Here is a 24,690-nt window from a genome sequence, read left to right on the forward strand (position 1 = left end):
TCTTTTTCTGTCATTCATGATAGGTTATCATGGAATCTTTTTTTTTTATTACACACTTTTATTTAACTAACTTCATCTGAACTTTGTTTGTCTTTTTTCAAATCTTTGAGCCGTTCGTTTTCTAGATTCCGTACGTCCTAGAGATCTGAAATTTGGCCCACGGTCCTCTTTTCTGGTACATTTTCATCTATAAAAATTGAATTTTAAAAAAAAAGGTTTAAAACTTACAAATAAAGTAAAAGTGTGTAGCCCTAAAACATGTTTTTTTCGTTTACTTAATCACATAGAGCTCTGTGGAGCTGATTTCTCATCTCTGCTGTTGTCACCCAGGCTGTGAAGTGACACCAGATGTCAATATATCTGCCCAGAAGTTCAACATCAAGTTATTGGTGCCAGTTCCAGATGGAATGAGTGAGATATGGTTGCGGTGTGACCATGTAAGTTTGTCACTATCTCTAAGTATATTACAGAAAATGAAAGGAACTATACTTTCACCATAATGATGGAAGGCATTGAGTACTCATCATCTCGTTTTGTTGGATTCTGCATGATTGATGGTCTTTGCAGCATTTCTGCAAGCCTAAACTGTGGAAACGTGCACACTCTATGCCATGTGCTCGCATCCAACGTCACCACAACCCAAATTGCTCTCCTAGGACTACAGTAGCCAATAAGGCCAGGCTATGCTGCTTCACTCACTTGGCATAGGGTACATAACAGCAGCTGGTTCTTATTTAAGAGGGACACACTGTCTGTGCAGAAATTATCAGATGTTTCCCCAGCATGCTTTACCCATTACGGTGAGTTGGCTAATCTTGGACACTGTCCCACTTGTTCTGTCAGGCTTTTTCCATGGAGAAATTTTGAGCCACTCTCGCTTGCATTGGAGTGTCAACTTGGCAAATTCAATGACATGCCTGGGGAAACATTACCTTTTGATGGATTTCATGCCTGGGGATTTTCATCTTTTGATCCCTTTGTTCATCCTTTTTGGTTATTGTGGGCTCGGACATATTTTGAAATGACAAAGCATTGACAAGGTTCATGTTTATTTGTCTTGTCTATCTGTTTCTTTGTCTATTTTGTCGCTCTCCATGTGTGTGATTTTCCCTGAAAGGTCATATGCCCCAAAATCAGTCACTTCTGAATGCTGATTTGTATCGCATTGATAAAAAATCATTTTATTCCGATGGTAGTCGAGTTCAAAATCATTGCGGACAAGTTTGGTTAGAAATACAAACTTTGCACAGAATTTCAACATGGTGACAGGCTTGTCAATGTTTTCCAGAGATAGGCCAAACGAGGCTCTCCTAGAATGATGTAGCGCTGGGAATGTAGCTCAAATATGCAATGCTCTGAATGAAGGAGCGACCTTCAATGGTATTTCTGTAGAAATGAACAGCAGAAGGTTTTTTTTTTCCACCGACGTAGTCGACAGAGGCATTATGTTTTCAGGTTGTCCGTCCGTGATAGGTTTTCATTACTGCGATAACTTGAGAATGGCTGAAGGGATCTTAGTTAAACTTGGCACAGGTATGTATAATGGGGTAAAGATGAACTGATTCGATTTTGGGCTCACGAGGTCAAAGGCCAAAGGTCAGACAGAGGTCATGTTAGGTAAAAATCCTGTTACTGCGATAACTTGTGAACCAGTGATGGTATTCTGACCAAATTTGGTACACTTATGTATCATGATGTAAAGATGAACTGATTCGATTTTGGGGTCAAGAGGTCAAAGGTCAAAGTCTGTAATATGTCTATAACTTGAGAACGGCTAAAGTGATCTAGTTCAAACTTGGTACAGGTATGTATAATGATGTAAAGATTAACTGATTAGATTTTGGGGGCAAGAGGTCAAAGGTTAAAGGTCAGAGGTCATGTCAGGAAAAATGTGATAACTTGTGAACAGTTGAAGGGATTTGAATTAAAACTTAGTACAGGTATGTATAATGATTTAAGTATGAACTTATAAAGTTTTGGGGTCAAGAGGTCAAAGATCAGAGGTCATGTCAGGTAAAAATGTGATAACTTAGGAACAGCTGAATGAATTTAAATCAAACTTGGTACAAGTATTATAATGATGTAATAATGCGGGCAGAGGCATATCGGTCGACGTCGTGATGTGGAAGAGTACCGTTCTAGTTTTTGTTTTCAATCCTTTACAAATCAGATTGATAATAGATTCAAAAAAACAAGCCATCCAGGAACTTTGAGTGACATTGAAATAGCCGGGTCTAAAGTGTGCACTTGTGTGCAAGTAAGTGACTGTTTAACACTTAAGTGATTTTCTAGATTTGTATCACAATGCAGAAGAGCCAAAAAGTGATGGTTTTGTGAAAGGTCATTTGATGGAGGAGAAAAATGGAGATTATAGTTTCATTACTTGTTCTCTAATGCTGAATTCAATGAAATTCCTCTCCCTGTGGGTTGCCTACCATCCACTGCCAGCTTTGATAACTCCATCTCTTGAGGCCCTTTCCTGAAATGTGAAATCTTTCATGTCCTTCCATCCTAGTTTTTTCTTTAATCTGTGGGGAATTTGATTGCCACCATGCCAGCTGGCTGAGAGTCCGTCCTCAAACTGCAGTGCACAATATTGCAGCTGAGGCCTTCTGAGAAATAGCTGGCCTTGCTCAGTCTGTTTCTTTTTCCAACACATCTCTCCAAGTGTGAGCCAATTTCTAGTAGACCTGTCAATGTCAAGCTTTGGCATGTCCTGCTCCTCCTCCATTCGACTTACTTGGTTCTTCTGATCATATCTTTATGAAAGTGTCTATCTTCTTTGTGGTCTTATATAGGTGATAAGGTACCACCAGGTATAGCAGTTGAGCAAAGCACATTGATCCATCCTGCAATCTTCTGTCTCCTTGACAGACTGGTCCATAATCTTCTCATCTGTTGCTTGCATTGACAATTTCTTGGATTCCAATCTCAACTTTCTCTTTGCTTTCTCTCTTCACTAATTCACCTCCACCTGGAAAGCAAACCCAGCTGATGAAAATGCACAGTCCATTTGTAAAGCCCACTAAAAGTGTATATCTGTCCTCCGATTAGTTAGAGCCCAAGGTGAAGCTCACCTGATGCCAAATATCTTAAACCTCTCACATTCTCCCATATTCTGGTGGCAGTGGGTCAATACTGTCACCAGTACACATTTTCCTTCCACAACTTAACTCCGAAAGGATTGAGTCATGTTAGACGCTGCCTTTGAAAAACCCAACTACTATAATTCTGTCTTGGCTGAAAACGCCTCCGTCAACCTCAACCACAATCCCTGCCTTCCAATTTCCACCCTTTCCCAAATCACAGGTTCCATACAGTCCTGGATTTCTCTCTCACTAAAGTTGAGAGGTGTCTCATAAATCTTGAAACCTTCACTGTAATTGGACCCAACAGTATTGGTGCTTTAAACATCAGAGAATGTGCTTCAGCCTTATGCTCTCCTCTTTGCTTGTTCCTCCCAACGTCTTTCTTCGATGATCACCTGCCTTGGTCTTGGAAATTTTCCAATGTGACTCCTATATTTACAAAAAGAGTTCCAATTCTGATCTGCTCAACCACAGGAATGTTCAGCCGTCTCCCATAATAAGTAAAGTGATGGAATCTGTCACCTCTGCAGCACTTGAGGCATTATTTGTTTTCCAACTCTCTAATCTCTCATCAGTTTGGCTTCCACAATGCATGACTATTCTACCATGGACATCTTTTTAACTCAACTGGACTGTCGTCCAGTTGAGTTCATCACATACTGAACCCTCCGGCGTCCGTCGTCTGTCGTCGTCGTCTGTCGTCTGTCGTCCGTTAACTTTTCGACATTAACACTCCAGCGTCCACAAATATCAACCGATTCTGATCAAACTTGACATGCAGCATCCTTACCCCAAGGACCAGGTTGGTATTACATTTCAGCCCGATCCGTTGAAAAATGGCGGACTTAGGCGACCATTTTGTTTTTGGTCATGAAAACGACGTTAACACTCTAGCGTCCACAAATATTAACAGATTTTGATCAAACTTAAAGTGTTTAACCCTTACTACACAAGGTAGTTGCTATTGCATTCCAACCCGATCCGTCACAAAATGGCCGCCATAGGCCGCCATATTGTTTTCAGCTCCGAAACGACGTTAAGACTTTAACGTCAACAAATATTTATGGATTTTGATCAAACTTTGTGTGTGAGACTCTTACCACACAAGGTAGGTTGCTATCGCATGTCAACCCGATCTGTCACAAAATGGCCGCCAACCTTAAAATTATTACACAAGGTTGTTGGCTTTTCATTTAAGTCAAATCTAGTACAGACAACTGACCTACTTTAAAGTTGTCCAGTCAGTTCAATTGAGTTCTGCTTCCCTGGAAGCTCTAGTTTATTTTAACTCAACAAGGATTTAATACACTAAATTTTAAATGAAAGGTTAGGGGGACGTCTCTCAAGCCTTTGATATTTTCCACCACCCAGTCGAACTTTCCAACCTATCTTTTTTGCTTTTGCGGGAAAATGCATTCACTTAGCGACCTGGAATGTGTCATTCAGCACAGGAAAGTCCCAAACTCTCACTCTGACCCTCCTTAAGGATCTGCTGTTGAAACGCTCATCTGCAGACAAACCTTCGCAAAAGGTGCATTCCCTGGAACTCGTAGACCTCTCTATCTGTCACTATCTTGAGCAGATCATATTTGTAAACTAGCCTCAAAGGCTTGCAGTTGCTTTGACATTTTCTGTACAGCCGAGTCCATTGTGAGTCACGCAGAGAAGGACGTGGAAGGCCATCTAAAGTGTACTATGTGTGGCATCCCACTCTGTCCTGCTGCAACTGCTTCCCATCTTGCTCCTTTGAAGGTGATCGAGTCCAAGGCTTTTCTTATTATTGCCATCTCCTGGTAGAAGGTTGAGGCCCAGGGTCTGCTTCTCAACCACCACGAAAAGGTTTGTAAACTCGCTTTTCTTTTGTTTCGCTTATGGCCTCACTCCACCTGCCCTCTTGTCCCTCCATCCACCTCTACTTCCTCCTACCCAGGTCACATGCATTCTTCCAGAAAGCCACACCTACTTTTCCTCTCACAGTCTAAGCCAGATTCCTAGACTAGAAGAACCACCTTTAGAGGCCATTTTTCCCCGCAGAGCAGGGGTTGGCCTTTTTCGGGCACCATGGTCCCCTTTTTGAAGCAATGTTTCATGGCCCTTCCTGCCGCCAACCCTGTTCGTAGCCTCTTGCGACACACAGGGAATTACCAGTGAACTGGTACACAATTTGCCCACCTCGGAAGGATGACAGGCTGAGTCAACCCCCCTGGCATTAATTCAGAGATCGACCGGGATTCGAACCCAGGATCGTAGGATCCCAAGCCGGCACCCTAACCTCTAAGCCATCAGCAGGCTTCAATGCCTAGACTAGACATCTGTATAAAATGCTTATAATACATATATACCTGTAAACTGGAAGATAATAAAATCAATACTTGATACCCTGGAGTGACTTGCTAGAATTATTACATACCTTCTGCTTGCAAACAGAAAACTGAAAGTCTGTGGACAAAGGGAAATTCAATGCAAATGTTTCCTTGTTCGATGTACCTATCGACTTACATCGATGGAAGAAAAAAAAAATACGTAGGCCTATTACATTCCATTTAACATTTACTTGCGTTTTCTGCTTAATAATAATTTCTTTCCAATTTTGATGAAGTATTTTTGAAATTCCTTAGGCAGTCCTGACCACTTCATGTAGTTTAACCCATAAAGTGCTGGATTTACTGGTAAGTAGGCCATAAATGTTTTTTGGCATTGTTTTTCTCCACCAATTAAAAGGAAATTTTCATGAGTTACCCCACATATTAAACATTGAAGAAAGAAAGGTCATGATTCGTTCTTTGGGTTGACCTTGGTTTAAACTCATTTGCATACAAATAGTGGCTAGAACCTTGCTTATTGGATAAAATGAAGATTTATTTAATTAGATTGTGTCATGCGAGTTGTTGTTGTTCACCTATAAAGATTGTTTTCAACAATTACTGTTTCTATGCTTAAGTGAACATCCAGGACTCTTCAGCAGGTTTTCCCAGGTTGTATCTGTTAAAGTCGCAGTGTATATGAAGAACTGAGGGCACTTTGTGATTGCCTGCAGGAGAAACAGTACGCAGAATGGCTGGCTGCATGCCGTCTGGCATCGAAGGGTCGTACCATGGCCGACAGCTCATACAGTAGTGAAGTTCAAAACATCCTATCGTTCCTCAAGATGCAGAGCATCAGTACAGAGTCCCATTTCGAACCACAGATCAACCTGCCGGACATTGGCCCTGATGCACTCGTCTCACCACGCTACCTAAAAAAATACAAGGCCAAGCAGGTAAGGAAAACACCACCGCACCCTCATGTGGCACCACTGAGAGTGCTGCAATCGATGAATAAATTAAGGCAAATTAGAAAACAGACTAGCTGTTTTTGTGTTAATGCCATTGGTAGAAGCTTAGTGGCAGATATATTATAGATAAGATGTAATACAAATGTGTTGATTGCGATAAAAAAAAAACAATATTACTCAGGCTGTTTTTATTGATTTACTCCTCCAGTATGAGTACTTTCGAATTTGGTTCTCCTTTTGTGAAAGTTACTTTGATGCGACCTTTCTGGTGGCTTATTGTGTGAAGTCACCAGGCTGGCATCCGAAAGGTTGTGAGTGGGTATGAGTTCAAATCCAGCTGAAGGTAGCAATATTAAAGAATTTTATTCGAAGCTTTAGGAAGTTGAGCTTGATTTCAGGATAACTGCAATGTCACCATTTGTTTGTCCTTCAAAACCCAGCTAGCTCATTCATGAGCCGGTGGGGTACACGAGCTATGGGATATTAGTCCACACATTGTTGTTCAAAGGATGTCATTCTTTATGACTATGGGTCTTGTCTTTGTCCTGTACTTTATACTTTTATAAAAGGGTCATTATGCTAAGATTAATTTATTTCAATCTCTGAATTTTATAAGAATATTTTATCAATACCCTTTTTGTACATTGTCTCGGGCTCATAAATCACAAGCACACAAAAGACAAAAGACATTGGGAGACTCCACTTTTTTGTAAATTATTGGTTTTTTTAGCTTTAGTTCAGTTTTTTTTTGGTCATACTTGGCCATGCTTGAACTCCATTGTCTCCATTGTCAATAAAGCGATTGGTCATTTTGGTCGAGAAAAACTCACAAATATAACAAATAAAAAAAACTCACAAAAACTCACAAATTTCAATATAACTTGAAAAGTGCTGATTCTTCACAGTCTCTCGCATTTCATTAATTGCCTTTACTACACCCATTCAGACTCTCATCCTACCTTTCTGAAATGCTTCTCCTTGGGCTGTGGTGCATCTGTTTGATGTCCCAGTGTTTTCACTTTGCCCTATTAGTGTGTTGATCCCTTGCAGCTTGCCGTTGTCTGCTCTTCCATGAGCGTCAATACCCGTGTACATACATACATATATATATATATATAATTATATATATATATATATATATATATATATATATATATATATATACATATAAATATATATGTGCACTGCTGGTCAAAAGTTTTAGAACACCTCAATTTTTCCAGTTTTTATTGAAATTTACGCCATTTAATGTCCAGTGAATAACCTGAAATGGTACAAAGGTAAGCAGTAAACTGCTCGAGGTTAAAAAAAAGTTTAGGTTAGCAAAAACGGGAAAATAATGTAAATTGCACAGTCATATTGTAAAAAAAGGCCTTCTTCAGGGAACAAGTAATGGGTTAACAACTTAAAGCTGTTCTGCAGCAATGTAAGTAAATTAAGCCTTGAAAGTTGATGCAAACAATTCCTACAGGTGTCCCAACCTCTGCTGATTTCTTGATTACAAACCCCCTGTCTGTATAAAAGCAGTATTGGAACAGACTGTTATTACACCCTCTGAAGCATTCTTTGGACAATATTGCACTGCAGGAAGTAGTATATTGGAAACTGGAGGAAACTCTGACAGGAAGAGGTCTGGCCGACCCAAATCCACAACAGAATCAGAAGACAAGACAGGTCGAGTGGCAGTAAGAAAGCCATTGCTAAGATGGCAAAATAAGAAAAAGAGGCTTGCCTGGGCCATGAAGCACCGCCAGTGGACTACTGAAGACTGGAAGAAGGTCTTATGGACCGATGAATCAAAATTTGAAATCTTTGGTTCATCACGCAGGGTTTTTGTACGCCGTCGAGTAGGCGAAAGGATGGTCCCTCAATGTGTGACACCAACTGTCAAACATGGAGGAGGAAGCGTGATGGTCTGGGGTCTTTTGCTGGATCCAGAGTCAGCGACTTGCACAGAGTGACTGGCACCCTGAACCAAAAGGGCTACCACCGCATTTTGCAGCGCCATGCAATACCCTCTCGTATATGCCGAGTTGGTCAGGGGTTCATCCTACAGCAAGATAATGACCCTAAACACACCTCCAGGCTATGTCAAAGCTACCTTCGAGGAAAAGAACAAGACGGGAGGCTTCAAATCATGGAATGGCCAACACAGTCTCCAGACTTAAACCCCATCGAGCTGGTTTGGGATGAACTGGACAGAAGGGTGAAAGCAAAGCAACCTACAAGTGCAACACATTTGTGGGAACTTCTGCAACAGTGTTGGGAAGAACTTCCCGAACAATATTTGATTTCCATTGTAGAAAGAATGCCACGAGTGTGTTCGGCGGTTATATCTGCAAAAGGTGGCTACTTTGCTGAGACAAAAATTTAAATTAAATTTTGTTAAACAAAATGAATCTATGATTTCTTTTGTTATCTCCAATTGTTTATTTGTTCTATGCTTAATTTCAGAGTACATTGAGACATTAAACTGCGTAAATATTAATAAAAACTGGAAAAATTGAGGCGTTCTAAAACTTTTGACCGGTAGTGCATATGTATATGTATATGTCAAACATGCTCACATTTTCCGGATAATAGAACTAACACCAGAAGAGCCAGTTGCAGATTATGCATTAGGTTTCGCCAGAAACCCTTCTAAACTTTAATGAATGAGAAGGACACTTGATCCAGTGTGCAGTATGTAAAGAGGTGAAGTGGGGAGAGATAATAAAAAAATGAGGGAGGGTTTGGAGATCAAACCTTTTGTACAAATATGACAATCAGATACTCTGCCTTGTCACTAATTGTGTCCATCATGCCACCATCACGCCACCATGAACCAGGAAAATGAAGACCATGCTTCTGAAAGAGTCCTGACAAGTTGCCATCATGAATGGTTCGGTAGCATAGAATAAATGATTCGTAAATTGTCGTCACCTCCTTGTCGTGAGAAATTGCACTTTATTGTATTGTTAGCTTTTAGGTCACTTCATACTGACACGCAGGGCCACCGGGAGCCACAACTGGCCCCAGCACAATACTAAGTGCCAGGCCCCCTTCAATTTTTTTTTTAACAACCTATACAGACTTTTACGTATTTTAGGCATCACAAACACATACCATGTGGGAAATTTGGGTGTTATTCACTTATTCATATTTGCAGATACGTTTCTTAAATCACCTCATCCAGATGGGGTTTGGATAACACTCCTGTGTTCATTTATGTCATTACATCATCACCGCGATGATAATTATGTGAATTGTTCCCACAGTAGCTTATTTTATGAGGGAGGGTGTTACTGCCCATGGCAATGGCATGCCAGGCAATCACTGTGAAAGACTTGGAGGGAGACACAAAAGAAAACTGCCCACGGTGTTTTATCATCATAAACAATCATTATATAAACAAAAAAATTCAAGCAATAATTGCAGCCCCTACTAGGTCCGGGCCCCGGGGTGGCCGCTAGCCCCTGACCTCCCTCTTGGTCTCGGTGGTCTCTTGGTCTCGGTGCCCCTGGGTGGCACGTTGGCAAAAATGAATTTTCAAGGACAGGACAGACAGGAGTCATAGTCCAGGCAGTGCTGCATCTGCGATGCAGTCCAGACGAAAGCGTATTTCCTTGTTTGTCTGTTTGGCACGCCGACAATAAAACCACTGGCACGAGTGGCAGTTCTGCATTTCCAAAGCATCATGATTTCTGGCCTTTCTGGCCTCTTACGTAACACAATTTTCTGTTGGCTTTACAAAACATTTTCTTTGCCATTTATTACTCATTTACTGTCTGAAATTTCTTTCATAAATGTTTATTTGTTCAGACACTAAAGTGTACTGTGAAGAAGTACTGCTTGAAAGCTTGAAGTTTTTGGATCCTTTGGGAAGAGTATTTTATTCATTGAGGAAACAAAGGGGGGGGGGGGGGCAGGACTAGTTCCCAGCAAGCATGTCCAGCTAGGGCCCATTTGAGTCCGAAGTGGGCTAACTTGTCGGTCCCATGTGTGTACCCCCATGTAGGCCCCAGCTGGATTTGTCCATGTGCTCCACCCGGGGGCCAGCTGGGTTGCCCACGTGGGTAGTGCATGGGCTTTTTATGGGCTACCCCACATAGGCTGGACATGGGATTTGCCTGGGTTATACCATGGGTGTTGATCGCTATTGAAAAGTGTGTGGGGGGGGGGGGGGGGGGTGAGGCCAGGTTGAGGTCAGGTCTGGATGCAGACCTGACCCTAAAATCGAATCCGCTTGTTCTTGTCACCTTACCAACTCATCCACCAAGTTTTGTCATGTCTTCCACAACTTTTTGAAATATCATCCTATATATCGTTTTTGGCCCGATCATTCAATGGTGAAGAATCACTTGAAATAAATAAAAAAAACTTTTGTATCCGGATTCAAATCTTCACGAAAATTGAATCAATTCCGGATCAGTTAGCACTTTCTCCAATGTAACGACAATTAAATAAATTTTTCTTATCTAACGATTTCACTATGGGCAAGCAAAGAGGCTCCTTTAGCACATGCGTGTACCGTGCACTCCGTGCCTGGACCAATGAAATCCAGTACGACATGCAAGAGCCGATACTGCTCTCTGTTATTAAATAATGTCCAGGGGGGGAAGGGGTGGGGATGATCCCCCCTCGTCAGAAAAGTGGGGGGGGGGGGGGGAGGGGGATAGAAAGTCATCATCTCGTCAGAAAAATGACCCCTGTCCCCACCCATCGACGCCCATTGGTTATACATGGATTTTTCCTGGGCCTCATGTGAATGTAAATGGGGTGTAAATCAATCCTGCATTAGCTGCAACATCACTTCTGCTTTACTGTCAGGAGAAATATTGAATGGAGTGTATTTTTAGAGAGGCTTATGCTTGAAGTGAACTTAAAGAACATCCTAATTTGGATCTCTTAAAACAAGCTAATAATGGTAAATACTTTAATAATTCAATGTTGTTCCTGTGGTATTTGAAATGTCTTGGAACATCTTGCTGTGGTATTCCTGCTTCCAGAATACCAAGGGTGCGAACCTCTGAAAGTTTGACGAAGATAACATCCATTCACCCATCCCTGAGAGAAATGGCGACATACACACACACACACACACACACACACACACACACACACACACACACACACACACACAGAACACAGACACACCCAAACAAACATCTCTCTTATAGTATGTATAGATTTACTAAAAATCCAACTTTCAACCCTCTACATTGAACATTTCAACCCTCTACACCATCCGAAGTATCATAAAATTGACGATTCAAGTATTATCGATCTACATCAGGGTCTACAACATGGCTGCTGATTGGAAACTACAATGTTTCATCAAACGGAATGATTCACTTCAGACAACAACAAATTCGGGTTAAAAAAACTGTTGTTGAACTGGTCTCAATAACACGTTGGTTGCCAGCTGCTTTTTTTTTCTTTCTTTTTTTACTTCTGAAACTAACAAGGGCTTGGCCCACCTGGGACCCACATAGGGCCCAGTTAAAAGCCCACTCAAAGTCCAGTTCAGCCCACCTAACCGACGAAAACCCATGTGGGCCCCAGCCGGCTTTGTATGGTGGGATATGACGTCAAAAAGTGTCGTTCTAGTTGTAGAATGACATCGACAGCCCAGATGAGACCCATGTGGAACCCAGTTTAAAAAACCCAACCAGAACCCAAGCCCACCTTAGCCCATCCAAACTACCTATTTCCCAGCTGTGCCCCAGCTGAACATGCTGGATGGATTGAGAGTTGATTAATTACTGAAAGCCTACCACTTCCTCTTTACAATGACGGAGGAGTATGTCCTGTGATGATGATAAATTATCCTTGGGGCCTTTCATTCCACTACCTCCAGTAGTGCTGGATGTGATAGAGCACCATGAATGTGTCGTGTGTGGCTGCAATGTACAATGGAGGGCCATAGCCCACAACTGGATATCAATGCCTTCTGTATTTCTGTAGTGTGATTCTATGTTTGTTCTGTGACATATTTTAAGGTGACATGCTGCCTTTGAGGCTAATTTGGAGATACTTTATGATCAGCCTAACATAACCAGTTGCAAATGGTGAGGCCAAGGATCTCCAAAGACTGCACTTCTGCCAAAAGTTTATCGCAAAAATTATATTGATGCATTTGACATATGGACATTGTGCACACACAGTGAGAGTGTGAAGTGTATTCAAAGTAGATAACTAGGTCTAATTGCCTCCATTTCTTACCAGTTAGGTAAGCCTGGTGTTGGCTTAGCGGTTAGGGTGCCGGCTTGGGATCCGAGGATCCTGAGTTTGAATCCCGGTCGATCGCTGAATTAACGCCAAGGGGGTTGACTCAGCCTGTCATCCTTCCGAGGTCGGCAAATTGAGTACCAGTTCACTGGTAATTGGGGCACTGCATCAGCGGCACAAACACGCTTCCAGATAAATGATGCATCCAGCAGCCACAGGCTGCATACGAACAACAACAACAACAACAACCAGATAGGTGTCCAGTTCTTCTTACCAGTCTTATATATATAATGCTGGATTATATATAGTATAACCAGTTCTTGTAGAAAATAACCACATTCTTATAGTTTCCAAATAAGCAGACAGGGATGCGGCGATGACCTGCATATTACAGGACTCTATCTCCAAATTATTAGTTAAAGTAAATTGCCTGTCTGCCTTCTTGGGAAATGTGCATCACGTTGGCAATGACTCCACCCAATGCCGGGACGGAAATTTGATCCAGGATGCTACCATGAGGGAGGCCTGCTTCCGAGTTTAAAATAAGGGATGAGTATGACATTCAACAGAACATTCTGCTACCTTGCATTGAGTAAATACTTTAGCCAGACCATGAATGCCATTATCAAACAGCTAAGTGTGCAGGACTTTGTGCCAGACTTTGACAAACTGTTCAGACGATATCAAATGAGATTGCCTTGACCTCTTATTTGGGACGGTTCAGGGCATCCAGTCATTGCTGAGTAAACAGCTATTACAAACATATCCAGAGTAAAGTGGCAACACGGCAGAAAAAAAAGTTTCGTTTTTAATAGAATAATATACAGTCACGTGAAAAAGTAAGTACACCCCATGTAAAGTTTTGACTTTTTCAACATATTTCAACATACAGCTATTTGATCTTCATTTCAACAATATTGATAGATAAAGGTGATATAATACAACAAATATCATGAAACATTTACATTTTGTAGTCCATTGTATAATTTAAATACACATAAATACAAATTTCGCATGTGGAAAAGGTAAGTACACCCTTGGCTCTAATAGGTGGTATTGCCCACTTTGGCAGAAACAACCTCAAGTAGGCGTTTCTTATAACCGTCGACCAGTCTCTGACATCGACTGGGAGAAATTTTTGCCCACTCCTCCATGCAGAATTCTTTCAGCTGTGCGATGTTTGAGGGGTTTCTTGCATGCACAGCTCGTTTCAAATCCCCCCACAACATCTCGATGGGAATTAGATCCGGGCTTTGACTTGGCCATTCCAGAACCCTCCATTTCTTTCTTTTCAGCCATTCCTTGGTGGATTTACTGGTATGTTTAGGGTCATTGTCATGTTGCAAGGTCCACCTTCGGTTGAGCTTCAACTTTCCAACATATGGCCTCACATTATCCTCAAGCACCCTCTGATACAATGAAGAATTCATAGTGGATTCTATGATGGTGAGCTGCCCAGGCCCTGATGCAGCAAAGTTGCCCCAAACCATAATATTTCCACGACTATGCTTTGCAGTTGGTATCAGGTTCTTGTGGTCAAATGCTGTCTTTGGTTTTCGCCAAACATGTCTTCTGGTACTGTGGCCAAATAGCTCCATCTTTGACTCATCTGTCCAGAGCACATTGTTCCAGAAGTGCTGGTCTTTGCCTAGGTGTTCATTGGCAAATTTTAGTCTTGCCCTGATGTTCTTTCTGGACAGCAAAGGACTCCTGGCACTCCTCCCATGTAGATCAAATTTGTGCAGCCTCTTTCTAATGGTAGACTCGTGCACTTTGACATAAACAGTGGCAAGAGCTACCTGTAGGTCCCGTGATGACATTCTGGGGTTCTTAGAGACTTCTTTCAGCATCTTGCGGTCTGCTCTCGGGCAGAACTTGCTGGGGCGGCCTGGCCTGAACAAGTTGGCAGTTTTTTGGAATCTTCTCCACTTGTAGATGATCTTCAGGACAGTCGAATGATTGATTTCAAATTGTTTGGAGATCTTTTAAAATCCCTTCCCAGACTCGTAGGCATCTATAACCTTCTTTCTGAAGGCCTCAGAGAGCTCTTTTGATCTAGGCATGGTGACGCCGCACACTTCAACAACAAAGAGCAAACCAAACTAAATGTCTGAGGTTTAAATAAGACAGGTTCCTCCAAGATCCTCTCTAACGATGTTCTGATCATTTGCACCTGAGCTGGTGCACCTGATTCTAATTTTACGTGTTTGAAGTAGTGATAAAGGTAGGGGTGTACTTACTTTTTCCACATGCGAAATTTGCATTTATGTTTATTTAAATTATACAATGGACTACAAAATGCAAATGTTTCATGATATTTGTTATATTATATCACCTTTATCTATCAACATTGTTGAAATGAAGATCAAATAGCTGTATGTTGAAATATGCTGAAAAAGTCAAAACTTTACATGGGGTGTACTTACTTTTTCACATGACTGTACATATACATATATATATATACATGTATATACAGTGCATTTTATTTAGAAAGTATTTAGAAATTTAGATTTAGAATTCAGACTATACATTTAGAAAGTATTCAGACCCCTTCACTTTTTTCACATTTTGTGATGTTGCAGCCTTATGCTGAATCGTCCAAATTCATTTTTTCCCTCATCAATCTTCACTCAATACCGCATAATGACAAAGAGAAAACAGGATTTTAGAAAGTTTTGCAAATTTATTAAAAATGAAAAACTGAAATATCACATTGACATAAGTATTCATACCCTTTGCTATGACACTTGAAATTTAGCTCAGGTGCCTCCCATTTATCTTGATCATCTTTGAGATGTTTCTACACCTTCATTGGAGTCCACCTGTGGTAAATTCAATTGATTGGACATGATTTGGAAAGGCACACACCTGTCTATATAAGGTCTCACAGCTGACAATGCATATCAGAGCAAAAACCATGAGGTTTTTGAGCAAAAACCATGAGCAAAAACCATGAGCAAAAACCATGAAAAAATCAAAAACCAAGCCATGAGGTCGAAGGAACTGCCTGCCTGCAGAGCTCAGAGACAGGATTGTGTCGAGGCACAGATCTGGGGAAGCTTACAAAAAAAATTCTGCTGCATTGAAGGTTCCCAAGAACACAGTGGCCTCCATAATTCTTCAATGGAAGATGTTTGGAACAACCAGGACTCTTCCTAGAGCTGGCCGCCCGGCCAAACTGAGCAATCGGGGGAGAAGGGCCTTGTTAAGAGAGGTGACCAAGAACCCGATGGGCACTCTGGCTGAGCTCCAGAGATCCTGTGTGGAGATGGAAGAAACTTCCAGAAGGACAACCATCACTGCAACACTCCACCGATCTGGGCTTTATGGCAGAATGGCCAGACAGAAGCCTCTCCTCAGTGAAAGACACATGAAAGCCCACAGAATCCTGTTTCTCACAGTCTGAGAGTCCTTTAGGTGCTTTTTTTGCAAACTCCAAGCGGGCTTTCATGTGACCCAAAATACCCCGAAGACCAAAAAGACTCCGAAGACCAAAAATACCCCAAAGTCCAAAAAGACCCCGAAGACCAAAAAGACCCCGAAGACCAAAAAGACTCCGAAGACCAAAAAGACTCCGAAGACCAAAAAGACTCCGAAGACCAAAAATACCCCGAAGACCCAAAATACCAAAAAGATCCCGAAGACCCAAAAGACCCCGAAGACCCCAAAAGACCCACATACCCGTAAAGACCAAGAAGAACCAAAAGAACCTTAAGACCCAAAAGCACCTGAAGACCCCGAAGATCCAAAAGACAATGAAGATCCTTAAGACCCAAAAGCCTCTGAAGACACCAAAGACCCAAAAGACCCTGAAGACCCAAAACACCTCAAAGACCCAAAATACCCTTAAAGGCCCAGAGGATCCAAAAGACCCTGAAGACCCAAATGGCCCTGAAGACCCAAAACACCATGAAACCCAAAAGACACAGAAATGGTCAAAGATGCCTACCCCTCTGAAACGACGTGTGATGAGGCGCGCCGAGTCACGCTAGTATATATATATATATATATATATATATATATATATATATATATATATATATATATATATATATATATATATATATATATATATATATATATATATACAATATATATATATATATATATATATATATATATATATATATATATATATATATATATATATATATATACAGATAGATAGATAGATATATATATATATATATATATATATATATATATATATATATATATATATATATATATATATATGTATATATGCCTGTATATATACATATATATATATATATTGTTGCAGTTTTGAGAACCCACACTTGTAAATAAATATAACATCATTAAAGGTTTAAGGTAGCACCCCATAGGTAGGCCACAAGCAACACGTAGGTCACCATAGGACGTCAGTTATTTCATAGTCTGTGTTTAGATAAGGCCATTTTCCAATAGTTGCATCTGCGTTGCGTCAATCAAATACGAGTAGGCCCTTCCATTCATTTTGGCAGCCTCCCTTCCAAGCGACGCCATTAAGCGTGCTCCAGTCTGTGCCCCATGGCCCTTCCTAATTTGTTACGTGCCTTTGTCAGCAGCGTTCGCAACCTCGCTGGGCTTCCGTTCCGCCCAAACCAGCCCAGAAACCCACGAGGTAAGGCCCAAAAAGGGGGCGGAGCGCCAGGATGAAGGTGTGGCCATGTCAACCAGCCAATCAAGGTGGGGCCAGTAAGCCATAACCAGCCAACCAGGGCTGGAGTGGGATCGCCTGACAGGCGTGGTTTTGGGGCTTCGAGAGCGTTCGCTGGCTTGGTTTATAAAAGCGCGAACACAAAGCCCTTCGAGAGGACTTATGCAGCGGCGCTCGTTGAACAGGACTGTGCACAGAAGACTTATCATGGTTGGAAGGACTTGTTGGGAGGTTGGCTTGTGATAAGAACTTACGGAGCAGCGCTCATTACCGAAGACTGAAGCCAAGCATTGGTATTACAAAGGACGCGCTGTGGCAACCTGCTGTACTAAGGGCGAGCGCGCGGCACGCATTGCCAAGAACCGCAGCGTGCAGGACATTGGGGAGGGGGCGCTTGGGGCGAGTAAGACCGGTAGCGCCAGTACAAAAGCGCAGGTACACGAATTACGTACGCCGATAGCCCAAGTTTACCTTCCCCCATCATTATAATTGTCCGCTCGCGTTACACTACGTGGAGAGCTGCCTGCCGGGTTTCGTCTGCTGGACCGGAGCCGGACTGGAGCCTGGACACCATCGCCGGACCTTCCACCCTACCATCTGCATCCCCGTGTGAGTCTGGAGTCTGAGACCGAATCTGAGAGCGGTCGGGCCTGTGTCCAGGGAATAGAGCAAGACTGTCTAAGGCTGCCCTGTGTACTTTTCCTTCCTCCTTCTTTCTTGTACATTCTTTCGTTTCCTCTTCTTTTTTGTACATTTGTAATAAATTGCCCTGTTCTTTCTGGTTTCTCCTTAATCCGATCATCCTAGTCTTTTCTCCATTGGGTAAATGTGGCACGATTGGAACCGCTATAATCGGGTTAGCCATTGTTAACAGCTCGGATCGCGGATCGCTATCCGCTCGGCGTTTCCACCTGATATCCGTGATTCAAGCGGGAGTTATTCCCTTGCTTCACGGTCGGTGGTAGTACTTAGGTAATAGGACTACAACTCGACCAACAACCCTATTTACCACCGACCGGAAGGAACGTTATAACCCCCAGGGTCGCATCGGCCAGATAAAAGACAAGGGGATTAACCCCCTCTTGATAAGGGGAGAGCCGACGTCGGAGATCCGCAACAATATTAACACCATTATGTTGGGAGACAGGTGACTGGCCTGTGTATTTTAAAAGGATCTATCATTGCCCACTTTTGTAAACTGGATAACTTCCTCTATGTATACTGAATTAATGTTTCCATGTTGTTGGTGAATGAAGCCTCTATAAATGATGACCGACAGGAGGTTGAAGAGGTGTTCTAACTTGGTTTGCTTTGGTTTTGCATTGATGACTTTGTTTTGCTGATGACGATAAGAAGTTTGTGATTGTACCAGACTTGTGTTGATGTACATTTGTGCATGTGCTGAAACTTTCTGCACATTTCTCCTTTTGGACCATGATCTACATAACAATTGGCTTGTGGAGGTTTTGTTTTTTCTTCACAGGGGTTAAAACCAAAGAGAAGAGACTTATTTTGTCAAAACAAGCATGTTCTTGTGGTCTTATATGTATTTATAAGGAGAGAATGGTATAACTATACTTTCTATCTCTCTGTGCACCAATGCATAGAACATGTGTGCTGTTGTGTGGGAAGGACTCTTGGTTGCAGAAGGAAAAAGTTGAAATGAGGCTGGGGGATGGGAGATGAAGATGGGGTGTGTAAAGAACATTGTGAGAATATATCCACTGAGCTTGGGAGTCGAGATGGAAACTTGACTTCTAAGAAGCCAAAAGCAGTGAAGTCATGCATTGTGAACATCTGGAGAGATGCTGGCTTTTTGAGGGGAAAAAGCTTTATTAATCATTCAAGGCATTCCCCAAGCGAGAAACGATGGTGGTGAGTACAGTCATCAGAACCATTTTTAACTTTAATATATTACGGTTGAAACTAGAAGGGCACTTGGTAGAGCTCATACCTCTGCCAGGCTGAATCGTTTACGTTTTGTATCCCACTGATAGGCTGGATCTGCCGACCTGAACTAAAATCTAATCAATAGGTCCTTGAAAAACACCAAACCTATCCACCAAGTTTCATCCGAATCCGTCAATAATCTTTTACGATCTCATGCTGTATATCATTTTTAGTCTTGTCCCTCAATGGTGAAGAATGACCTAAAAAAATTATTGTCTCCGGATCTGGATCTTCACCAAAATTTAATCAATCCGTCCTTCTCCCACACCCAACCTGTCCACCAAAATTTGTCCGAATCTGTCCTCAACTTTTTGAGATATCCTTGTCACAGACAGACTGACAAACAGTCAGGGGTGAAAACATAACCTCCATCCACCTTCGGTGGCGGAGGTAAAAAAAATAATGTCAGTAAGAGTTTAAAAGACTCTTCCTAACATCCATTTTCCTTGCAAACAGAAAAACTCTTCCTAATGGCCATTCTCCTTGGAAAAAAAAACCTATTCTTCCTTGAAAAGAAGAGGAAGGAAGAAGAGTTGAAGGAAGAGTTCAAGGAAGAGGAAGGAAGTTGAAGGAAGAAGGAAGTTCCAGGAAGAGTTGAAAAGAGCCTTTTTTAAAATCGTGATGCTTTATGATGCTTTATGATTCGTTCTTTGGAATGGACTTTCACTGGTATTTTGAGAAACCACTGTGACTACCCGTCAAAATGCAAAAATTAAAAAAAAAAAGGTCGAATGAAAAGGTGTTTTTCCTTTGAAACCAGATTGGCTATGAATACTAGAGACCGTCATCTGTGTCATTTCACACAAGTGACATGCAAAGATAGTTGGACACAAGAGGAGGACATTTTGACCCAGCCATCATGGCTGTACTACATCCACAACCCACCCTGTCCCCATTCTACAGGTGGTGTTGAGTGGTGAGTTGAGCCCCTTCCCAATCCCAATCCCTCCTCCATCCAAATTTCTCGTTTTCTCTCCTTGGAGTTTCCTTCTCTCATCCATTTTGTCCACCCCATGCATCCTCTCCTGCCCATTCCTCCCCACACCTTTTCTTTGTCCAAGTCTCCCTGTACATTGGCTTTCTACTCTGCTGTTGGTGTCCCCCCCCCCCTCTCTCTACTGTTTATTTTGCATCCTGTTACATCCTCATCCATTCAGTGTACTCGCACTTCCACAAGCCTCGACTATGCATACATATGTTTTTAAAGTGCTGACCCGTTGCAGGAATTTGGCCAGCGTACGTGGCATGCAACGGCCTACATATTTCCCAGAGATATACCAATGCATGTTTAACGTCCGCAATATAAATACTGATGGGACAGCCAGCTTTGTGTCCTCATCCAAAGGAGGATTTTCTCTGAGATGCGACATCCCTGGATGAGTCCTCGGATATAAGGCTCACTTCCGACTGACCTTTCTGTCCAACAAAACAAGTTTACTGGTTCGCTAATTTGGTTCATAAGAGTCGAAGCAAGTTTAGATTGGCCTTCCCATTGAGTGGTGTGTTTTCTGCATTGATTTAAAAGTTTGGCTTCGCAATAGTAAAGTACGAGCCATGCTTGAAATATTACACCAGAAGCTTATTCCAGTAGTTTGGAGGAGGCTCGAATGTTTTTACATTCCATTCAAATGTAAACCAGAAGGGTTCCTTGTGTGGAATTCTGAAAATTTGTAAATGTGTTTGTGATGGAATGTAAGGAATGTGGGAGTGTCTGTGATTTGTGTTTCTATGGCATAACCCAGGGGAAAATCAATTGCACTGGTTCTTCCCCTGTTATTTGCAAGTTGAGATCACATAGCTATTTTTTTTTTTTTTTTAATTATTATTATTATTGGCTGACAGGATGGCCTAGCCCTAGACCCTAGAGGTACGCACACTCGCCTCTAAGCTGTCTAGCCTGGGTTTGAATCCCGACCCAGCTATAAACTGTCAGTTTGGTGTTTTACAGGCGGGTGATTCATCAATGTGTGTGCCGTCCCTCGGATGGACGTTAAACTGGGAGTCCCGTCTGCCAGCATGGGTTGGTGAACGTTAAAGATCCCACGGTGTCCTTCTCAAAGAGGTCGGCGAGTATCTCCCGCACCATGGCCAAGTTCCAAATTCCTGCCCTAACTCGGCGAATGTCAGGCCTGGCCAGCCAGTTCGTGAAAACTTGGGCCAAGCTTCCCCCGACCGACCTCACAAGGTGGGATAATAATGGCTGTTAAGAAGAATTATTATTATTATTACACTTTTCAATGAAGAAACTTTAGTTTTCTGCTAAAGCATGCTGTGTCCCCAGTTTGCCCTTACTTATATAACGTGCTTGCATTCCAAGTGCTTGTTATGGTAATGTTTGTTTGCCCTGCTGATAAAAAAGCGATTGCCATCAACGATGACATTGTCTGGCAAATTTTAACAGGGTGGCATTACAAGGCCTTACAAGGCAGTATTCAACATGTTAAAATGAATGAAATAAAGCTGTCTCACTTGATGTCTTAACTCAGCTTGAGATGACGCTGAATCTTTAAGGATTTGCTATCTCTGTTCAAATTCCTAATAGTATTTTTCTTTCCCACATTCTTTCCCATGCATATTTTGTACAAACAAATGAACTGCAGAATGAATAAAGAATAATGAATGATCGTTTTAAGGCCATTTTTCCTGCTAGAGCAGGGGTTAGCCTTGCGGGCCCCATGACAATCATGGTTCCCTGTTTGAGGCAATGTTTTTACGGCCGGATGCCCTTCCTGACACCAACCCTTAGTCGCCTCTTACGATGCGCAGGGATACGGTGTACCTATTCTAAACCGGGGTACACACCGGGATCATTTCATCCCAGCAAGCTGGTACTCAATTTGCCGACCTCGGAAGGATGACAGGCTGAGTCAACCCCCCTGGAGTTAATTTAGCGATCGATCGGGATTCGAACCCAGGATCCTAGGAATCCCAAGCTGGCACCCTAACCGCTAAGCCAACACCAGAATATGACTGTAAAATCATTAGGAACCACCTATTTATGACTTATGCATGTCAGGGATGGCTGGGGAGGAGGGCTACGTTGAGAAGGGATAAAATTGAGAGAAAGTTGGGAAGAGGGAAAAATCTGTAGAATAATTCTAGCCTCCACTGTATTATATATATATATAAATATAACCACCTTTAGAGGCCATTTTTCCCCGCAAGCGGGGGTTGGCCTTTTTCGGGAACCGTGGTTGTTGTTGTTTTTTGGTCCCCTTTTTGAAGCAATGTTTTTACAGCCGGATGCCCTTCCTGACGCCAACCCTTTCTGCCGCCTTTAACGACAAACAGGGAATTACCAGTGAACTGGTACTCAATTAGCCGACCTCGGAAGGATGAACAGGCTGAGTCAACCCCCCTGGCGTTAATTCAGCGATCGACTGGGATTCGAACCCAGGAAACAAAGGATCCTAAGCCGGCACCCTAGCCGCTAGCCCAACACCAGATAGCCCAACACTGTATTCCCAAACAATAATTGTTTCGTCCATATCTGAAACATGCAGATGTCCGAAGATAGAATTATACGTTGGCACCTTAGAACGACAGCACGTATGCTTGTTAATATGCCATTAGTCTCATTAACCTGAGGTTTATTGCTAAAATATTGCTAAAAATTAACCTGAGGTGCCGACCCTATTGCTAAAAAAAAAAAGAAAAAAAAAAAAGAATAATCCAGAAATTTACTCCAAGTCATACACTTATGCATCGTACTAAAATCTTTCTAATACTGCCATCAAATAGTTCTAATACATCCCCCCCCCCCTCCTTCCCGTGCCTCCTCCCCCCAAGCTCTCTCCCTCCCACAGATCTCCCGATGTCTCTGCTCTCAAATGTTGCACTTGTGTGCTTCCCTCTGTCTCCCCATCTTGTCTCCCGCTCCCTTTATCTTATGTTTTATGTGTCAGTTTGTCTTTTTGTGATTAATGTTAGCTCTTACACGAGCCTCGATCTTGTTTACAAGAAAGAAAAAAAAGATTTGGGGGAAAAAAGGTGCCGACCCTAAATAAATCCACGATTATGTGGTGGCTGTGCAGTGTGCATGGTGAAGATGCACCATCGTTCTTCAGTTACAAAATGGGCGGCTGGCTTTAAGCATCGGAGTGCGAGTCCCTTGAAGGTAACTCCAGACCAGGACAAGTGGGAGGTACATCTTACCCTCTAACTGTTGCTCAGGTTGAAGCATTCATAATGGAGGATTCCTTCGTTAAGTTCAACAAAATAGTGATAGAACTTAGAATTTCTCAAGGCAACATTTTCCCAATCATGCACTAGCACTTGGGCATTTCCAAGGTCTCCGCAACATAGGTCCCTGGAGATCTTAGCTCTTTCGATTGACAGAAATGGCTGGCATGAAGCCGTGAACTTCTCAAACTGTTCAACGCAGATACAGCTGACTTTATCAATAATTGTCTGGTAACTGAGGACCAAACATCGTTTCACTACTGGGATCCTGAAATCAAATAGAATCCACCTTTTCCTCGTGGTCCCCCTGTGCTGTCTTTCCCTCGCGGTCCCCCTGCACTGTCTTTCCCTCGCGGTCCCCCTGTACTGTCTTTCCCTCGTGGTTCCCCTGTGCTGTCTTTCCCTCGTGGTCCCCCTGTGCTGTCTTTCCCTCGCGGTCCCCCTGTACTGTCTTTCCCTCGCGGTCCCCCTGTGCTGTCTTTCCCTCGTGGTCCCCCTGTGCTGTCTTTCCCTCGTGGTCCCCCTGTGCTGTCTTTCCCTCACGGTCCCCCTGTACTGTCTTTCCCTCGCGATTGCCCTGTGCTGTCTTTCCCTCGCGGTCCCCCTGTGCTGTCTTTCCCTCGCGGTCCCCCTGTACTGTCTTTCCCTCGTGGTCCCCCTGTGCTGTCTTTCCCTCGTGGTCCCCCTGTGCTGTCTTTCCCTCGTGGTCCCCCTGTGCTGTCTTTCCCTCGTGGTCCCCCTGTGCTGTCTTTCCCTCGTGGTCCCCCTGTGCTGTCTTTCCCTCGTGGTTGTCAGCTCTTTCACGAGCCTCGATTCAGTATACAAAAAAAAAACAAAAAAAAAGAACAAAAAAACGGAAGAACCAGGAATCATAGCCATCGAAAATATTTTGCATCAACCGTCAAAGCCTCCAAGATCATGGCCTCATTTTTCTGGGACACCAAGGGAATCCTGCTGGCTGACTATATGCCTCGCAAAAATAGGATCACAGACGAATATTACACCAGCAATATACAGTGCATTCAGAAAGTATTGAGACCCCTTCACTTTTTCACATTTTGTTATGTTGCAGCCTTATACTGAAATCGTTTAAATTCATTTTTTCCCTCATCAATCTACACTCAATACCCCATAATGACAAAGAGAAAACAGGATTTTAGAAAGTTTTGCAAATTTATTAAAAAGAAAAAACTGAAATATCACATTGACATAAGTATTCATACCCTTTGCTATGACACTTGAAATTTAGCTCAGGTGCCTCCCATTTCTCTTGATCATCTTTGAGATGTTTCTACACCTTGATTGGAGTCCACCTGTGGTAAATT

General features: G+C 42.5%; 2 protein-coding genes across 10 annotated transcripts in view; one reads left to right on the forward strand and one right to left on the reverse strand.

The window, feature by feature from the left end:
- The window catches only part of FERMT2 (FERM domain containing kindlin 2), a 188,661-nt gene that overhangs the window by 118,452 nt on the left and 45,519 nt on the right, over positions 1 to 24,690 (forward strand). For 8 of the 9 annotated variants that reach the window (XM_078781176.1, XM_078781170.1, XM_078781173.1 and 5 more), the window contains 2 exons: positions 331 to 437; positions 6,127 to 6,348. In XM_078781176.1, the coding sequence (XP_078637302.1) occupies positions 331 to 437; positions 6,127 to 6,348 (329 nt within the window). Of the gene's footprint in view, positions 1 to 330; positions 438 to 6,126; positions 6,349 to 21,131; positions 21,360 to 24,690 lie in introns of those variants that run through there. The other variant, XM_078781163.1, reaches the window with a different exon arrangement.
- LOC144892853 (uncharacterized) lies at positions 21,130 to 24,308 on the reverse strand. Its single transcript, XM_078781185.1, has 2 exons — positions 22,641 to 24,308; positions 21,130 to 22,291 (listed from the first exon to the last, which is right to left on the reverse strand). Exon 1 carries the CDS (start codon positions 24,242 to 24,244, stop codon positions 23,342 to 23,344), a length of 903 nt encoding a protein of 300 aa, XP_078637311.1. The 5' UTR covers positions 24,245 to 24,308; the 3' UTR covers positions 21,130 to 22,291; positions 22,641 to 23,341.

Source organism: Myxine glutinosa, chromosome 1 (assembly GCF_964187855.1).
Source record: "Myxine glutinosa chromosome 1, kmMyxGlut1.1, whole genome shotgun sequence".
Lineage (NCBI taxonomy): Eukaryota > Metazoa > Chordata > Myxini > Myxiniformes > Myxinidae > Myxine > Myxine glutinosa.

Coding starts and splice junctions, on each gene's coding strand:
- LOC144892853 (XM_078781185.1), bottom strand. CDS start 24,244: ATGGCTATGATTCCTGGTTCTTCCGTTTTTTTGTTCTTTTTTTTTGTT.